The sequence below is a fragment of the Coffea arabica genome, chromosome 1e, assembly GCF_036785885.1.
Source record: "Coffea arabica cultivar ET-39 chromosome 1e, Coffea Arabica ET-39 HiFi, whole genome shotgun sequence".
Taxonomy (NCBI): Eukaryota; Viridiplantae; Streptophyta; class Magnoliopsida; order Gentianales; family Rubiaceae; genus Coffea; species Coffea arabica.
This window is the reverse complement of record NC_092311.1, coordinates 8,449,147-8,465,904: the sequence shown is the minus strand read 5'-3', so window position 1 is coordinate 8,465,904 and position 16,758 is coordinate 8,449,147. Positions and strand designations below refer to the sequence as shown.

The window sequence follows — 16,758 nt, the reverse complement described above, 5'->3', positions numbered from 1 at the left end:
TATTAACCTATGGTTAGACATTTTACATAATATTTTAATTTTAATTGAATTATATTAATGACTTCATGCTGACATCATCCGATTTTTGACACCGGTCGAACAAGGTTGAACCCATTGACTCCTGACCCCTGAGCTCTACCGAGTCTTTGTCCGGTCCGAGTTTCAAAATATAGGATTTTAGAGATGCGCCAAAACTATGCTTTGATTTGTTTTGTTCCTTTTTGATTTGTTAATTATTGTTTAGGTAGTGTTGATTACAATCTTGGTCTTTTTATGTGATAAGTTTCAAAACTTTGTAATAAAGAGCGTGGATGGCTCCATAAAAACAATATAAAATTATAATTGATAATGTCTTGGGGTTAATTTTGTTATTTAAGTTGTTAAAGATTTTAGGTTATAGGTGTTTATGTCATTTCAACCAAAGGTGGATTTTCTGGAGCATTTTTTTAGAGTGCTGAAATGACTTGCTTTCATTTTTCCCCCTTATGAAGGATGGCAACAATAGCAGCCACTTTTTTCATTTTCATGCTATTAAAACTTGATTTATGCAAATATATCATGGCCTCATTTGGTAGATCTTTTTTCTTTTTAATTTTAGTTTTTTTTAGCTAATTAGTTAAGGGAATGGGATTACCTGCTTTAAACATTAAGTACTAATACGCAGTTCTTTTGCAGAACTCCATAGTTTTATCAAGTTTTGAAACCCCGCCTGCACCGTTTGGTTGGGCTGGTTGAACCATCGATCGGGCTACTAGGCAAGCTGGGTTATGCCTCCAATTTAAAGGGGTTAAAAAACCGCCCTGTTTTGTGAAAATCAGTTAGCCTAGATGGTTTGATCATTGGACCGTTGAACCGAAATAGTTTTCATTAAACCTGCTGATTCGTTGCTCAACTTTAATTAAGCAAAAAAAATTAAATTTGATCAACTAATTTCATTCAATGACATTCCAAACTTAAACCTTACCAATTACCCATGCATTATTATCTCTAATTAGTCAGGCAATAGCAATTATTATCTTATTTCTACTCTTCTCTCTCTCTCTTTCTCTCTCTCTCTCTCTCATAATGATATGGAAACTCTTGTCTAACATTTATTCCATATAGTACGCTAATTATGGTAACTTTTTAGCGCATTTCATTTGTTTGTCATATCCTTCTATTTATTTTTATTCCAATCTTATAAACTACTTATCATATAATTTAGGAAAATTAAAAATGTAAAAAATTAGAGATGTAGATAATAATGCTATTCTATAATTTCTTTTACCTTTTACTTGTAAAAGTTATTCTTGAATTTCAAACAAGTAATACATAAAAGATTAGAATAAGGGCTGAAGTGATTCTTCTTAACATTATTATTGAAGTTTCTACAAATATTTGCATATATTTATGATGTCATGGGTTAATAATAATTTGCCCAGTGATTGATTCAATGACTCTTGATCCAATCATTTTTCCTGGTCAATGAAAGGTCTGGGTTTCGAAACCTTGAGTTTTATGAGTCCTAATAACAACAATGCGCATGAATATACAATTGAAGGGATGAAATAGTTACACATACTATATGAATATTATTGGCGGGAGGAGGAGAGAATAAATAACTCAACTCTCATAATAATAGCAACTTTATGAATATTTTAATCTAACGAAGAAAGTTACATCGCAATAAACAGTTGATAAACACCTAATGAGATCTCTGGATACTTTTTGACTTTGCATAAGAACTTAGCAATTGGAGATTTCGGTTTCTAAGTACAAGTGGCAGATAATTAATGATAATAACATAAGGTTATTATCTAGTTCAAAAAGGCTACCTGTATTTCACATTATAAGAGCTTCATACAACTTTTACTGGTTAAAAACAATTTGGAGTACAGGTCTGAACTATTTTTAAGACAATTCACGCGCAAATCTTGAAGCCTCCAACAAGTTAATTTTGAATTGTGTTGTGCAAAATTTGGCAGTAAAAATTTTACAAAGTTGTGCATATTTAGATGTCATGGACAGCAATCAGTCAATATTTGGAAACAATTATGTTATGTAAGGGCAAACATACACGAATGATCGTTCCAGATTTAGCTATATATATCCATCCCTTTCTTAACAACCAAAGAAAATAATTTTCATACTACATTAACATGTCATGGAAAATTTAGTACCTTAGAAATTACATCTTAGAAATTTAGTACCTTAGAAAACTATGTTGTGGAAAATATATACACGGACAAAGCACACGCGAAATATTACTAGTCGTATATAAGTACAAACATATAATTCATCACTTTCGAAACAGCCAAAGAAAATAATTCTCATCCTACATTAACATGATTAAACTGCAGTTAATTACGTCAAAATTCAAGATTGTAATTTACAAATAAAGCATCGCTATGCAGAGCAGCCCTATTACAACCGCACCAAAACAAAGTACAATTGTGAATCCTTCTTGAATGACCATAGCTGCACTGGTGTTTCTGGTTTCAATCCATTCCTCTTCACAACCTCATTCCAGCCACTCACCAACACGTACACTTCAGAGTTCCCCATATACCACTTTTTGAACTTGATTCCTGATTGAGCAAGTGATGGCTCAATTAAGAGGGCGTTAATTTCTTGCTGTTTGTTATCAATGTTGAATCTCCTCCTCTCTTCTTCTGTCAAGAACCCGTGATTCAGAACCTGTTTTACCGGAATCGACAATCTTTGAAGCCCAGTGTTCACGTCTGAAGAAGACAATTTCTTTTCAATCACCAAAACAGGTTCCCCTGGTGCCCCCAGTTCCTTTACGTACTTCTTCAACTCCAGTGGAAGTTGTTCCCGCTGGTTCTGTTCTGACGGAAGAGAACAAATATCGCCTGTTTTCTGCTTCGTCACTCGATCAGGAATATCGATCATTACAACTAGTTTCTTCTTAAAAGTAATCTTCGTCTTGCTTTGCCCAGTAGATTCCTGTGTGGCCGCTGATTTTCCGTTCAAGAATGGTTCTTGATCGAGAAGCTGATGATCATCAAGAATGGGCAAACTGATTTTGGTATCTCTTGCCAATTGAACCATTCTTTTACCTCTATTCTCCCAATTTTTCCCTGTTTTTTCAGTCAATGTGCGAAATCCCGAAAGATCATCAGCGGAACCTTTCCTGGTTCTGAGTAGATTATTGTGATTCTGGGAACTGATTCCAGTAGTTCTTGCCAAAAGAACTTCCTTTTTACCCTTATTCACAATGGATTTCTTGAAAGGTACTGTTTTTTCAATCACGGGACAAAGTATCTCCTCATCTTGAGCGGAATCGAACTTTGATCTTTGAGGATACTTGCTCTTTCGAGGGCGTCGGTGAAATTCAGAACCCCCATTCTTGATCTTCCCTTCCACCAACTTAGATGCTAGAACTACGATTTCTTCCTATTAATGATTACTTAAAACTAACAATGAAAATGAATAATTGAAGAAAACCTAAAACGGACTGGAATGATGAAGCCCAGTGATCAGAAATCTCTGTCTCTCGTCTTCTTCTCAAGAACAACTGCTGCTGATGTTGAAAAGAAAACTAGGTTTAAGGACTCCTACGAAGAAATTCTGCGGCAATGTGAGGATTCAGAATTTATACAGCTATTTGCGTTGGATAGTTTAAGTTGGTATCTGAATCCTATTAGGACTCAGGTGGGGCATATTACCGTTATGTTAGTTTGTGGGAGTAATAGTTTTGGAAGTTTCCTTTTTTGCTTTCTGGTTCTGGGATTCTGGGATTTTGTCGTCAGCCTGTGCAATAATAAAACCTGCTCAAACTAAAGGTAATTTCTGTAGATAGTGGTAAGCAGGGTCGAATCCACAGGGATTGGGAGTAATTGTTTCTTTTCAAATTCACGGTGACAAGGGGGTGTTTTTATGCAGAAGGTGACAATAAAAGAAGTCTAAATAAAATCTAAGAAACTACTAAAAATTAAATAACAAATTACTAAAATCAAATGAATGATAATTAAGGATCTAGCCAAGGAATAACTTCAGCAATGGTTCACCTAATTGATCATCGATAAACAAAGGCAATTCCAATTATTTACTAATAAATAGGTTATAACTACCAAACAGGCGATGACAGTCAACCCCTCCTTACTGTGTCGGTGATCAAGGTACGCCCGTTAATCACTGCTCTAATTGAGACATAATCCTAGGTACGCCCGTAGAATTTAATTCCCCAATTGCCTTACGTATTAGAGGAGCCCTATTCTAACCAAATAACACACTACCAGGGTTATTTTAGATTAGCCCGCGTATTCCCCTGACACGAATCTAATCGTGCCAGTTGTCACTATTTTGAGGTAATTAAACAATTACGGATTTAACACCTCAATTGACAATAGATTATTAAATTAACTAATTATCCAGATCCAAGACAATCAATTAATTAAACAACCATAAGCACTACAATCAGAGAATATGCAAATACCAATAAATAAAAGAAAAAGATAAAATTAAATCGATCTCACAATTTTTAGGCGAATCAAAGCATCCGTTGTCCCTTGACTAGAATTGTAGAATTAGTTCATAATTGATGAACTAAACCCACCAGAAATTGTAAAGAGAGCCGCAGCCATTGTCCCTTGAAATTGGGGAAATTCAATTCGGTTCCAATGTTTGAAAAGATAGCAAAGCTACAGCAATTGATTCTATGGTTTCTACTGGTCCAATCATACGAGAAGGAAAAGGAAAAGTTACTTGGAGCCCACAAGGAAAAGTCAAAATCCTAAGCTAAAACTAAAGAAACGGAAAAACTAAGAGGACCAGACAGCCCTCTGCTGTGCGGCGGTTCCCCCAGGGGGAAGAAGACTCCCTACTTCAGCCCTTCGTTCCTCCTTTTAATGCTGCGCTCTGCGAATCACCAAAAAGGACTTGTATCTCCTTGTTCCAAAAATGCCCTGGATGCCTGCTACTTGAACTCCTTCCTGATAACTGTCAAATCGGCACTTATTATGGTATTTTCGTTCTACTCCCTGAAATATATGTAAAATACTAAAAGTGAGTAGAATCTAATAATTAATTCACATTGGGTTAAGTAATAGGGAAAATTAATAATAAAATAAATGATAAAATTGCAACCTATCAGTGTGAAAATATGTCTATCTATATAAAAATGTGTTTATGTGTGTAAAATTTTTTTGTTGTATGCGAAAATGTATTTGAGAGAGTTTATGTATCAAAATCTATTAAATTAATATATTGGGTCATATTTGGGTCATGGTTTTGTGATGACCCAATACAACCCAATCCAAAATTAACCCAAGTTTAAGTTGGACGGATTGGGTATAACCCATTTAAATGAAAACCCAATATTAACCCACCCAAAACCCGTCCAACCCGCCCAATTGCCAGGTATAGCTATCCGCATTGCCTCAAGCAAAAAATCTTAGCTCTCAATTTTTATGTATAGTTTTAATTTTTTATTTTGTTTCTTGATTAATTAATTACTTACATGCTATCACGTGGCTTATCTTTATTCTTCAATGTTAGTTGCTGTTTTGATTCGATTTTATAATAAGTAAAACTTTACAAAACACGTGATCTTGTTAATAATTTGAAAAATCAGACAATTGTCTTAAATCTGCTTCAAATTGGAAATACCGAGGACCAAATTTTGTTATAACTTTTGGGACAAAATTTGCATTATGTGCCAAATATTGGGGACCTTTTTTTTTTTTCAAAATTTTAGAGACTGAAATTGTATAGTTGCCAAACATTGGGGGGCAACATATATTTCTCTTTAGGAATCACGAGAACAGCATTTTTGTGTATTTTATGTGCAAAATTGAAGAAAGGATTCAATTTAGTTTTTATTTATTGTGCGCAGTGAAGTATCCAACTCGCAAATTGATGGGTTGCATTTATTTTAGCTCTTCAAACTAAAAAAGTTTCGATATTGTACCTCAAATTGCGCAAACTGCTATAATGTGGCCTATCGATCGAATTCCATGTACTCAAAGTATCCTTAGTGGACACAGAAAAACTGGATTAATTTCACTTTGGATTGCTAACTTGTAGCTAGCTTTCACTTTGCGTTTCAATTTTCAATTTTAAATTTTTAACAATTTGGACACTAAACTCTCATATTTTTCCCATTTGAGGCCAATAGTTAAAATCGTAAGCAAAACTAATAGGAGTGTGTACACAATAATAAAAAGTCTAGTTCCATTTTACACTCTTTAATTTCTATTGGATTTTAATTTGCACCCTTTAAATTGTATATGATCTCACTTTGCACTCTAAACTCATATTGAACACTTTGACCCCTATGTTCTCATATTTGTTCCATTTGAGTCTAATTTTAAACGGTGTTAACCAAAACTGATGAAAGTAAAGAGCATGCATGAAATGTCCTAAGTGTACCAATTGTAAGAAGGACAAAAAATTAGAGAAGGAAACTTTCCCTCCTTTTACCACTGAATTGGTCTCTCCAATGTTATATTTTAAAGCAAAAAAAAAAAAAAATGCAACTAAAAAGTCGAAAGATTTTTAGATTACAGGTGCTAACGTTATTTTCAACCATATTGAGTAAAGATAGATTGTTTGGAGCATTTTTTGGACTATTAAAATGACTTGCTTTATTTATTTATTTATTCCTTATGAAGGATAGCAACACTGGCAGCCACGTTTTCATTTTCATGCTATTAAAACCTAATTTATGTAATTTGACCTGGGCTGGCGTTCGGTTGCTATTATGACCTCATTTGATAAATTTATTTATTTATCTTTTGTATTTTGTTTAGCTGATTAGTTGAAGGCATGACTTCATGTGCTTGGAATATAAGGTCTAACAACACGCAGTTAATTTGGAGAATTCCAAAATTTTATGAGTTCTACTAATAATAATGCACAGAAATATATAATTGAAGGCATAAAACAATTACACAATATATATATATATATATATATCTGTGTGTGTTGAGAGAGAGAGAGAGAAGAGAACAAAGAACTCAATTCAAAATAGCAACTTTATTAATATCTCAAACTAATGAAAATAGTCACACAACAATAAACACTTGATAATCCCCTGATAAGTTCGTTGGAGACTCTCATTAGTCTCTTTAAAAAGCACTTTATATAACACACTATTTATAACCAATCAGACTTGATGAACAAAGAAACAACGAATGAAAGAAATTACCCAATAAATCACCAATCCCTAAATAGCATACTTGCTAAAAAATTATAGTTAGTGATTGCATGGGGAATTTGAACCTTAACTGCATCCAAGTTTTAAACATAACTCAAAATTTCATACTGCAAGTTCAATGTTTTTAAACTCGGACCGGTCAGCGAACCGGAGAGTTTGCCGGTTCGCGGTCCGACCGGTCCAACCGGCCGGTTCATAGGTTCACTGTTTTTTTTTTTTTTTTTTTTTAGTACTAAGCAGGTTTCATTCTACACTTGAACTTTACCAACATAACTTAATTTAAGTTATGATAATAATAAATTTCGTAAAAGTTATACATAAAACATGGAATGATAAATATAATTAAAATATCATAATTCACCACAAGTTTTCATAAATTCATTATAAACATAAATAGATACAATCCAAATGTTCACCAATTATCACAAATAAAAACACAAAAAATAAATAAATTAAATATTGAAATTCTTTTACAACCCTTAAAAAAATTCATAAAAGAGTTCAAGTTAAGACAAACCATTTGAATAGCAAACTTTTATGAGTGGCATGATAAGCAACCACACCACCTTCACAATTTAATCAACTTAAGCTGAAAAAGTTAAAATTTTATTATAAAAATATAAATCTAATTGCTCAAACTAAAAAAAAAACTAAAAATTTTTGAAAAACAAATATACAGTTAAACACATAAAAAATTAATTGCTACTAAACATTACTAATTAACATGTTATATTAAATTCAATGATCCTATACCATTAATTATTTTAAATTCAATTATCAATAGCTTCGATTATGTGCCAACTACCATATTTTTTACCAGCCTAATGTTATTATTTGTAATTCCTACCCAATTCCTACATGGATGTGCACTAGTTTTGCAAAAATTTCATCCTTAATTAATCAAATAAAAATAAAACAAAAAATGAGGGAAACATATGAAAATTGAGGGGAAAAAGAAGAAAATGCAAAAAAATCAACTAAAGATAATAATATAGAAAAAAAAGCCTTGAAAAGAAAAAAATTAAACTTACCAAGATGTTGGAAAACAAGAAAAGTTGAAATTTTCAACTTGTTTACAATTTGCTAAAGATAATAACTTGATAATAATGGTGAAGACTTGAGAAAATCTTGTTGTGGATATTTGGGTTAAAAATGGTTAAGAAGAAAAAATTGAAAAAAAAAATAAGAGAAGAACTTGATGTTTTAATATATTTTTTAGTCAAGTAGAATTCTCCATAAACTTAACTACAGTCTAGTGGTAAGATTGCCATATGCAAATTGGGAGACTCAAGTTCGAATCATGGCTACACCATTCTTGGTATTTTGTTGAAAAATTTAAAAAACCGCCGGTTCACGGTTCTTAACGGTTCACACAGTTCGTCCGGTTCGTTCGGGTTTCAGCGGTTCTCCTTCCGGCTTTAGCATTAGACCGGACTGGTGACATGGCCGGTTCGCGGTCCAACCGGTCGAACCGACCGGTCCGGTCCGGTTCTGAAAACACTGACTGCAAGTGATGAGATTCTAACTTATGCTTTAAATTTTATCCCAATTCTCTTATTCATTGTGGCTCACAGTACTAGGGAGTTAGGAGCAATTCTACGAGAATTATTTCCAACTACTAAGGCTTTTAGCTCACTCAACTACCCAGACTAATTAAGAATTTTAACTAAGTAAATAACAACCACCATAAAACAATGCAAGAAAAATTAACATCTTGAAAAAAGTCAACTACACACAAATGTCCTAAAGTATAGAATCAACTAGATGTACCTAATTATGGATGGAATAGTCAATTATCACTAATGCATTTGTCTTGCTAAGGATGCATTTCATTTAAATCATCAGAACTCGCTCTCGTGAACTGAATTTAGCCAATACTATAGTTTCTCTACTTTCATGGTGAAATCACAAGTGAAAATTTAATCAAGCATGGGAAGTGTCAAAATCATCCAACTAAGTGCATTACTACTTTCGTGTGTCTACTCCTTAGGTTCCACCTATTCCATTTCCATCATTACCAACTACTTTCATAGATTAAAACTCTCCTGCCTTGCAAAATGGTGATCAAGCATTCACAAATGTAAAAGCAAGAATAAGTGAACTAGCAAGTATATGGTATATCAATAATCAACTATATTCAACCATAATTAAAGCACAAATAGTTTCATCTATCCTTAGAACAAGGAGATTTAGCTAGACATAGTAGATTCAACAATAATGTTCATATCTTTAATGTAACTAAGCATTAATACAACACTAAAGAGAATAAAGAAGAAAAAATGCTCATTCAACTAAAAAAGCAAGATCTCTATGCTTCAGCATCTTCATTACCATAAAAAATATTTTGTTACACCAAGAGGTCTTCAAGTTTTTTCAAAGAAATGAAAACTAAAGTTAAAACTAAAACTACGCTAAGTTAGAGAGAAAGTTGTTCTTGCTCAAGAACTAAACTCTCTCCTCAAAAACGTGTTTGTTCGTGTCAAATAGTCAAGAAAAGAAGCTCCTAAAACCCCAAAAGACTGACACAAATTATTGCTTTATGTCATATCAAGGATGCGAAAGGAAACAAAAAATCAAGCAAGTTGACAACTTGCAGCCACCAACAAACCCTCAGAGGTTTGTGTATAAACCATGGGGAGTTTGTGAGAAACCCTAGAGGGATTCTTCGAGGGTTTGTCTTCCTCTATTTTGCTCTTTGAATTCAAACTCTCTGCCCAAAATCCCTTGCAGCAACTGCTAGAAACCTTGAGAATTCCTCAGAGATTTCTCTCCTTTTTCTTTATGACTTTCCAATCTTCATCTTTTCAAATTTCTTGAGTTGCACCACCTCTTTGGATCATCGTTGTGACTTTTTAAGTTTCTAATACATCACTTTTAGTCTACCAATTTACTCTCAATTGAGTTTGATCATTTTGGCCTACGAAAACATAGAGATTATGCGAGTAAAATATTGTAATTTGTTAGATGGTTAATTGTGTACATAATTTGTGAATATTTTTCCTTTTTATTTTGCCAAGATATGGTGTTAATTACTAGATTTTACGCATGTTTGATTTTTGGTGTTACTTCCAGGAAATTGCTATGAAAAGGGAGTAAAAAGGCCATTAAAAGCCAAATTTCCAGAGGACTATACTTTACAAGACACGGGCACGTCTTAACCTATTGTGAAGTCCGAACATCACGGAATTTGAAGTGGGCCTTGCTCAATTATTTCCTAATAATCAAGAGATTTATTTCCTTTTTTGAAGTTGGATATTGATTAATTTTTAGAAATAATATCTTTTATTTTTTTTTAGTGATGATGGTAGTATTTTAGTGCTAAAAGGATTCTTATCCTTTTGAGAAGAAGTAGGCAAGCATTAGTGGGCAAATTTCTTTCTTTTGTAGACAAAGATTAAGAATGCATGTTAAGAGACAATTGACGACTTTGACTTTAAGCTTTTCATTCATTGGAATAAAAATTAGCCAGCGCTAATTTTTTTCTTTCTTTTCTCTGCAATAGCAAACCCCAATTATATCTTCGACTGCGATTCAACCATGAGGCTTAGCTAAATCCTTGTTCTAGTCAAAGTATAATCAAAGTTTTGGTTCAATGAATACTGTGAGATTTAATTTGTTCTTATGGTTACATTTATCTATAAATTTTTATATTCTCTGTTCATTATTTATATGATTATTTTCTACGGTTAAATACCTTATCACTATTTAATTGTGAAATAATCTATTGCCATCTCAAAATATCAAATCCATAATTGTTTGGTAGTTTTAGTATTTATGGCGAGTGATATAACACTACAAAAAATTATTTCTTTCGTGACAAATTTTTCATGACAACCAACCTATTCGTTACAAAAACAATACTTTTTATGACAACCCGTCAGGCAAATGTCCTTCAGAAGCCAAACATGTTTTTCTATTTTTTTCATTGTCTAGAGTTACTTTCCCCACATCAATTCGTCAGGAAAAGTTTTCATTCTCCCTCCATTTTTTTCCCACCAGTTTTTTCCCCATTTTGGACCCAAAAAAATTTAGAAGGAAATCAGACTTATGACATGGAAACCGGGAAACAAAGAAACACTTTTCCGTATCTCTTACTTTTGGAACAACAACGACAAAGAAACACTTTCTCCAAATCTGTAACTTGTCTTCATATCTCCAACAACAACGAACTCGAACTTGTCTTCATCTCTTTCAACAAGAGAGACAACACGATGGTCTAAGGTGATGTAAAAATCAAATAATCCTTCAATTTTGTCTTCAATTTTGTCTTGAATCAGTTCCTTTTCTCCAAATCACCCTTCAATTTTGTCCTTAATTGGTTCATTTTTTATTTTTATAGTGGGTATTTTATTCATCTCTCTCTTTCTCTGTTCGTCAAAACCCAGGAAGATGTTTAAATTCTTGTGCCCGGGGATATAATCAGTAGAAAACTTGTTGATATCATTCTTGCTGATGCTCACTTGCTCGACAGAGATCCTTTGAAAATTGACCCGGTTGGTATCCTGTTTTGGTTGCTCCTCCTATTTCCAAGTCATCAATTTTTCAGCTCTGCTCAAGGTACTGAAAGTACAATAGTGGAATTGGCAGTCGGCTCTGACTGGTGAGTCAATTCAATTTTTCAGGTCTGACTATGGAATTTGCAATCAGCTCAATTTTTCAGTTTTGTTGCTTCGCTATTTAACAGAAAAGTTACAATTTTTAGCTTACCCTTTTGATGAAAGATCGATATTTCATGAAATGGCATTATTTTTTATACAATGCAGTTGTAGATTAAGAATATGTACTTAAATTACAATTAAGTTTCTAAATATTTCCTTGGGTTATATGTCCTGGTGCAAATATTGGTTATTGGATTAGAAGTGTGGTAATGTTGTTTGGATTTCATGGCCAAAAAAAGAGGAAATTTCGACTTGGTTAGTCAAAATGGGTGTACTATTGTCCAGTCTTTTTTATACGTATGTCTACATAGTTTGAACTACATTTGAGTGGCTTTTATATGAGGTAGTTGTATTTTGTTTTGGGTGAAGATAATAGATAAATTTCAGGTCAGCATGGAACACTGAAAGAAATTTTAAGACTGGCTATGGGGAAACCAGCAATGTGTTCTCAGTGGTTGCATCCTTGCTACTTACTGCAAGGATAGTCTTCGAACACTACTGACACTTTTTCCTATGCATCACCCATATAACAAAAAAGTGAAGATGGCCCAGGATAATTTGGTGGTGGAGAAATCCCAGTGTTGCAATAAAAAATGGAGCATGTTAGTGACTTACCACGGCCTAAATCTCATTGCTTGAATTCAGCTTACTAACAGAGTTGAGATGTGAGAATTATGACAGCAATGCTAGTTGCTACTGTGATTATCTATACTGGATGTGTGACTTCAGATTCAGTTGTTCTTCCATTTCCAGATTAAAGGTGGAATGGCAGGGTTTACAGGACAAATTTCTGCTGTCATAATTCTTGGCATTATGTTGATGTGTCATAGTTCTTCTCATTTGCCCTGTAAATGCTCTTGAAAGTGAGATGGACAGGTAAAGATGTTTAAGCAGCAGTCTCTGGCTTCTTTTATAGTCTAAGCCTATTACAAATTGGAATTTTGTTGGATTTACAAGACATTTGACATACATCTAAGCTGGTTGCTAAAATAACAGTGAAGCCAGTCACACTGTTTCTTAGTTATTTAAATTGAGAAAAAGATGATTCTACCTGGATATTTCTTCATATAGGTGTGTTTTTAGTTAAAAATTATCATTTTTGTTCCATTAGTATCTTTCTCTTACCAGCCCAATTGGAATTTTGTTGGATCTATGATACATATCTGGAATAGATCTAAGCTGTTTGCTAACAGTACAGTGAAGTCAGTCTCGTGATTTCATAATAAAGTAAATTGAAAAAAAATAATGATGATTTGGCCTTGACATCTCTTTGTATAGGTGCATGTTAGTTAAAAGTTATCATTTCTGTTCCATTAATATCTTTTTCTTACCAGCCCACTTTCCATTTGCCAACTTTTGCACGCTGTGAGCTTTAATCTAAACTTTTGCTAGCTGAGAAATGGCAATAGAAACTTCTGTGTTAAATTTCCTTTTTGTTAGATGGGTAGCTATGAAAGAAACTGAGGTACAAGATCTATTTAACTGGCTTGCCCTGGACTTTGAGAAGGCAGGTTTTATTAATGAACTTCTTACGTTGTGACAATGTAATATAGAAACAGTTAATTGAATTTTTACGTGGCGACGGATAAATAGAAAACTCTTTTGAGTTAAACTTTTCACATGGTGATATTTATCTATCTTGCTCAGATCTAATTGCACAGATTTTTCTTACAACAAAAGGTAATTTGCTGTATAAAGGTTTTCCATGAACTGTTTGAATGGATGCCTTTATTGGTTTGACATGCCTGTAAATGTGAATTGTTTCCAGCTGATTACTTATTCTGTTCTCTTGGCATGTGATACATATTATTCTGCAGGCATCAAAATATCTCATTGGAGATGCTTCTGAAGCTGGTCAGAGTATTTGGGTCAGTAATATATTCTTCTATATCAGCACCTTCATCCGTAGGAGTGGATATTGAGGCAGAGCAAAGGTGTGATTCAATATCTCAAAACATCTCTTATTATCCGTATTATCTGAAGTCTCCTAATTCTGAGACTCTTGTTGGGTTGGTGCAAAAGGTTGGAACGCTGCAATACATGCTTTGTTGAGCTTGAAAAGGTTAAGCGTTGCTTGCCTGTACTTTGCAGGTGATTGTTCTCTCCCTAAATTGCTGTTCTCAATGTACGCACATGATGATTTCTTTGTTGCTTATTTGTTTTGGGGTTTTCCAGAAGAGGTGGTTCAATTGCCAAGTCGGCACACGAGTTAAATCTAGCACTTCAAGAAGTTTAGTTTCATGAGGAAAGTGTGTATTGATTGAGTAGTTTAGTTGCAAATATTGGATTGACACCTAACATGTTTCTCCAAGAAGACTGTGGGACTTGATCGCAGTCGTGCCAAGTGGAGGCTGCTAATTCATTCATTTAACTCAAGGTTGAAAGCTGAGTGAGAAATGGCCTTTTGCTTTCATCTGCTTGAACAGATATTGCGCCCCATCAACTTGACCTGGTGGAGGATGCTTAGGTCTAATTCTTGGCTAACCCAATATCATGAAATGCTAATCTTTAGTTGTAGGCTTATTGGGTAAATCATGTATTGCTGTAATGTAGTTAGGTAGTAGCAAATAGATGCGAGCTGGGGAGTTAGGTAGTTAGGTAGTAGCAAATAGATGTGGAACAATTTATGTTATGATTTGTATTTCCTGGTATAGTATTGGTTACTTGCAGCATAGTAATTATTCTGGTACAAGTTAATGCATTGCTTGTACTCATTATTAGGTGGTCCCTAAGCAATTTGTAGTGATCATCCATGCATCATAACAAAAATACATCTTTTGCATACCATTCTATTATTTCTCTGATTTCAGATTTTTCTTGGTTTTATTGTACAGGTTTGGGGTGAACTTGTGGATTGCTTTTGGCTCATACTGAAGAACTCTTCTATTTTGATATCATCGATCTCTAGTATTTTGTTGACCATGGAATTAAAGTCCATCTTTTGGTTTTAGCATATGTTAGGTATATGGCAGTTATCTAGGGAGAAATAGCAATGTTTATATTGGTTTCAAATCATGGAATGTGATGATATGTAAATGTTTGACATAGTTAACTTTTGTGGTTTGACATATTATGGTTGCCTACTAATGATAATTTGTGAAGTTTTGGTTGATATTTTGCTTGCATACTTTTATATTTTGATTGGATGGAGTGTCTAAATAGATGATATGCGATGGTTTAGTCAGGAGTTTTATTTTTTCTTGAAATTGGGCTTGTTGGCAGGGAGATTTCGTCCATTTGTGAGGGGAAGCTCTGCTAAAATTTTTTTAAAAATAAAATAAAAAATTATTATTCAAAAAAAAGATACGGTCATTGTTGTCACTAAAATTGCTGGGCTTAAAAAGGCTGAATGGTCAAATTAGAAATTAATATATTATAGTGATGCAGATGTCGTCAGGAAAAATGATATTGCATTGTCATTAAAGTTTCCTCACAAGTTTCAATGTAGGACTTTTCTTGACAATCAAAAATTTAGTGACAAAGTTCAGGGTCTTTCCCGACAAAGGATCGTCAAGAATATGAGGTCTTTCCCTGACGATCAAATCATCACGATTACCTTTCCTAATGATGCGTCACATAAAATAACACTTTTCTTGACGACAATTCCAATAGTTGTCAGGAAAACCTTTTGCCGACGGCGTATAGGTGACTAATCTTCTCTGACGACATTGGTGTCACGAAAACTTTTCCTGACAAAATACGTATATTTTCCTGACAAATATTGTTGTCACTAGAAATCTTTTTTTTTGTAGTGTAATTTGATTGAAATGGAAACTTTTGAATTATAATCACGAGAATATATAATCTAGTTTAAATGAATCGAGCTTATGTATTTGTTGGATAGGGCTGGTAGTCTTTCTAATATTTAATACTGTCAACAGGTTAAATCCTAAAAGCTTGTTTAGGGTTACTTAATTGGTAAGGGAAATAATCACAGAATTTATTGTGGTTATCGACAAAGTAAGGAGAGACAGGTAGTCAGAGCTTGTTGACAACCATAATCAATTTGTTTATAAATAATGATTTATTTCTTAGCATCAATGATCACTAAATGAACCAAAGTGGCGATTGAACCTTAGACTAGAGAATTGTTTGATATTGGTTTATTTTTATTCAATTTTGCATTATTATTTTTCATCGCTTAAGTTACTTAGCCCCTGTTTGATAATCTCATTCAGCACTTAAATTTAATAGATTTACATCTTAATATGTTCAAATGTGTTTGATAACTAAAAATTGAACATTTGAATTAATTAAGTGGTATTGAACTTTCTAGGCAAAACTTGTTCCCAAAAATAAGTGATAAGTTATTTATTTATCATTGAATTTGATATACATTCAAGCGTATTTGATTTAATACTTAACAATTTAATAATTCAATGGATTTAGGCTTTAAATTTCAGATTTCAGCTTTCAGACTTCAGTTTTATCAAATGCAACCTTAGATAAATTTACTTAAAACCCCCATTTCATTTATTGTCATTTTTATAAGAAAAATAAATAACACAATTCCTGATGATTCTACCCTATTTACCATTATACTTGAATTTAGATTTTTGGAGCAGAAATATTTATATTTTCTGGTTTGGCACCGAACATAATCACAACTACTTCAACTATGATCTCAAGATGCAAATTAAAAGCCAAAAGGAGCAACTTATATCTTTTAACTCCACAAATTGACTCAAGAACAATATGAAACACTTTCAAACTAATCACAAAATTAGCACTTATCAACTCCTCCACACTTGAATCCTTGCTTGTTCTCAAGCAATATCATTAAACTACAAAACCAATGATTCAAGTGTCAATCTAAAGCACATATTTTTTTTCAAATTCAAACCCCATGGTTTGATAATCAATCATTATGTAACCATTCAAATTACACCAAAATGCTCATAACGTCTAGTAAAGGAGAGACAATTCTACTCAAATTTAATC

General features: G+C 33.3%; 1 protein-coding gene across 1 annotated transcript; it reads left to right on the top strand.

Annotated features, from left to right (window-relative positions):
* The first annotated feature begins 12,642 nt into the window (after window positions 1-12,642).
* Window positions 12,643-14,365, top strand: LOC113723440 (katanin p80 WD40 repeat-containing subunit B1 homolog KTN80.4-like). Its single transcript, XM_027246523.2, has 4 exons — window positions 12,643-12,693; window positions 13,635-13,751; window positions 13,840-13,908; window positions 13,993-14,365. The coding sequence occupies exons 1-4, from the start codon at window positions 12,686-12,688 to the stop codon at window positions 14,051-14,053; spliced, it is 255 nt and encodes an 84-aa protein (XP_027102324.2). The 5' UTR covers window positions 12,643-12,685; the 3' UTR covers window positions 14,054-14,365.
* The last annotated feature ends 2,393 nt before the right edge of the window (window positions 14,366-16,758 follow it).

Excerpts from the sequence above, each read along its gene's own strand:
- LOC113723440 (XM_027246523.2), top strand. Across the intron at positions 13,752-13,839 it reads GATATTGAGGCAGAGCAAAG|GTTGGAACGCTGCAATACAT; the intron begins GTGTGATTCAAT and ends TTGGTGCAAAAG. Across the intron at positions 13,909-13,992 it reads TGCTTGCCTGTACTTTGCAG|AAGAGGTGGTTCAATTGCCA; the intron begins GTGATTGTTCTC and ends GGGGTTTTCCAG.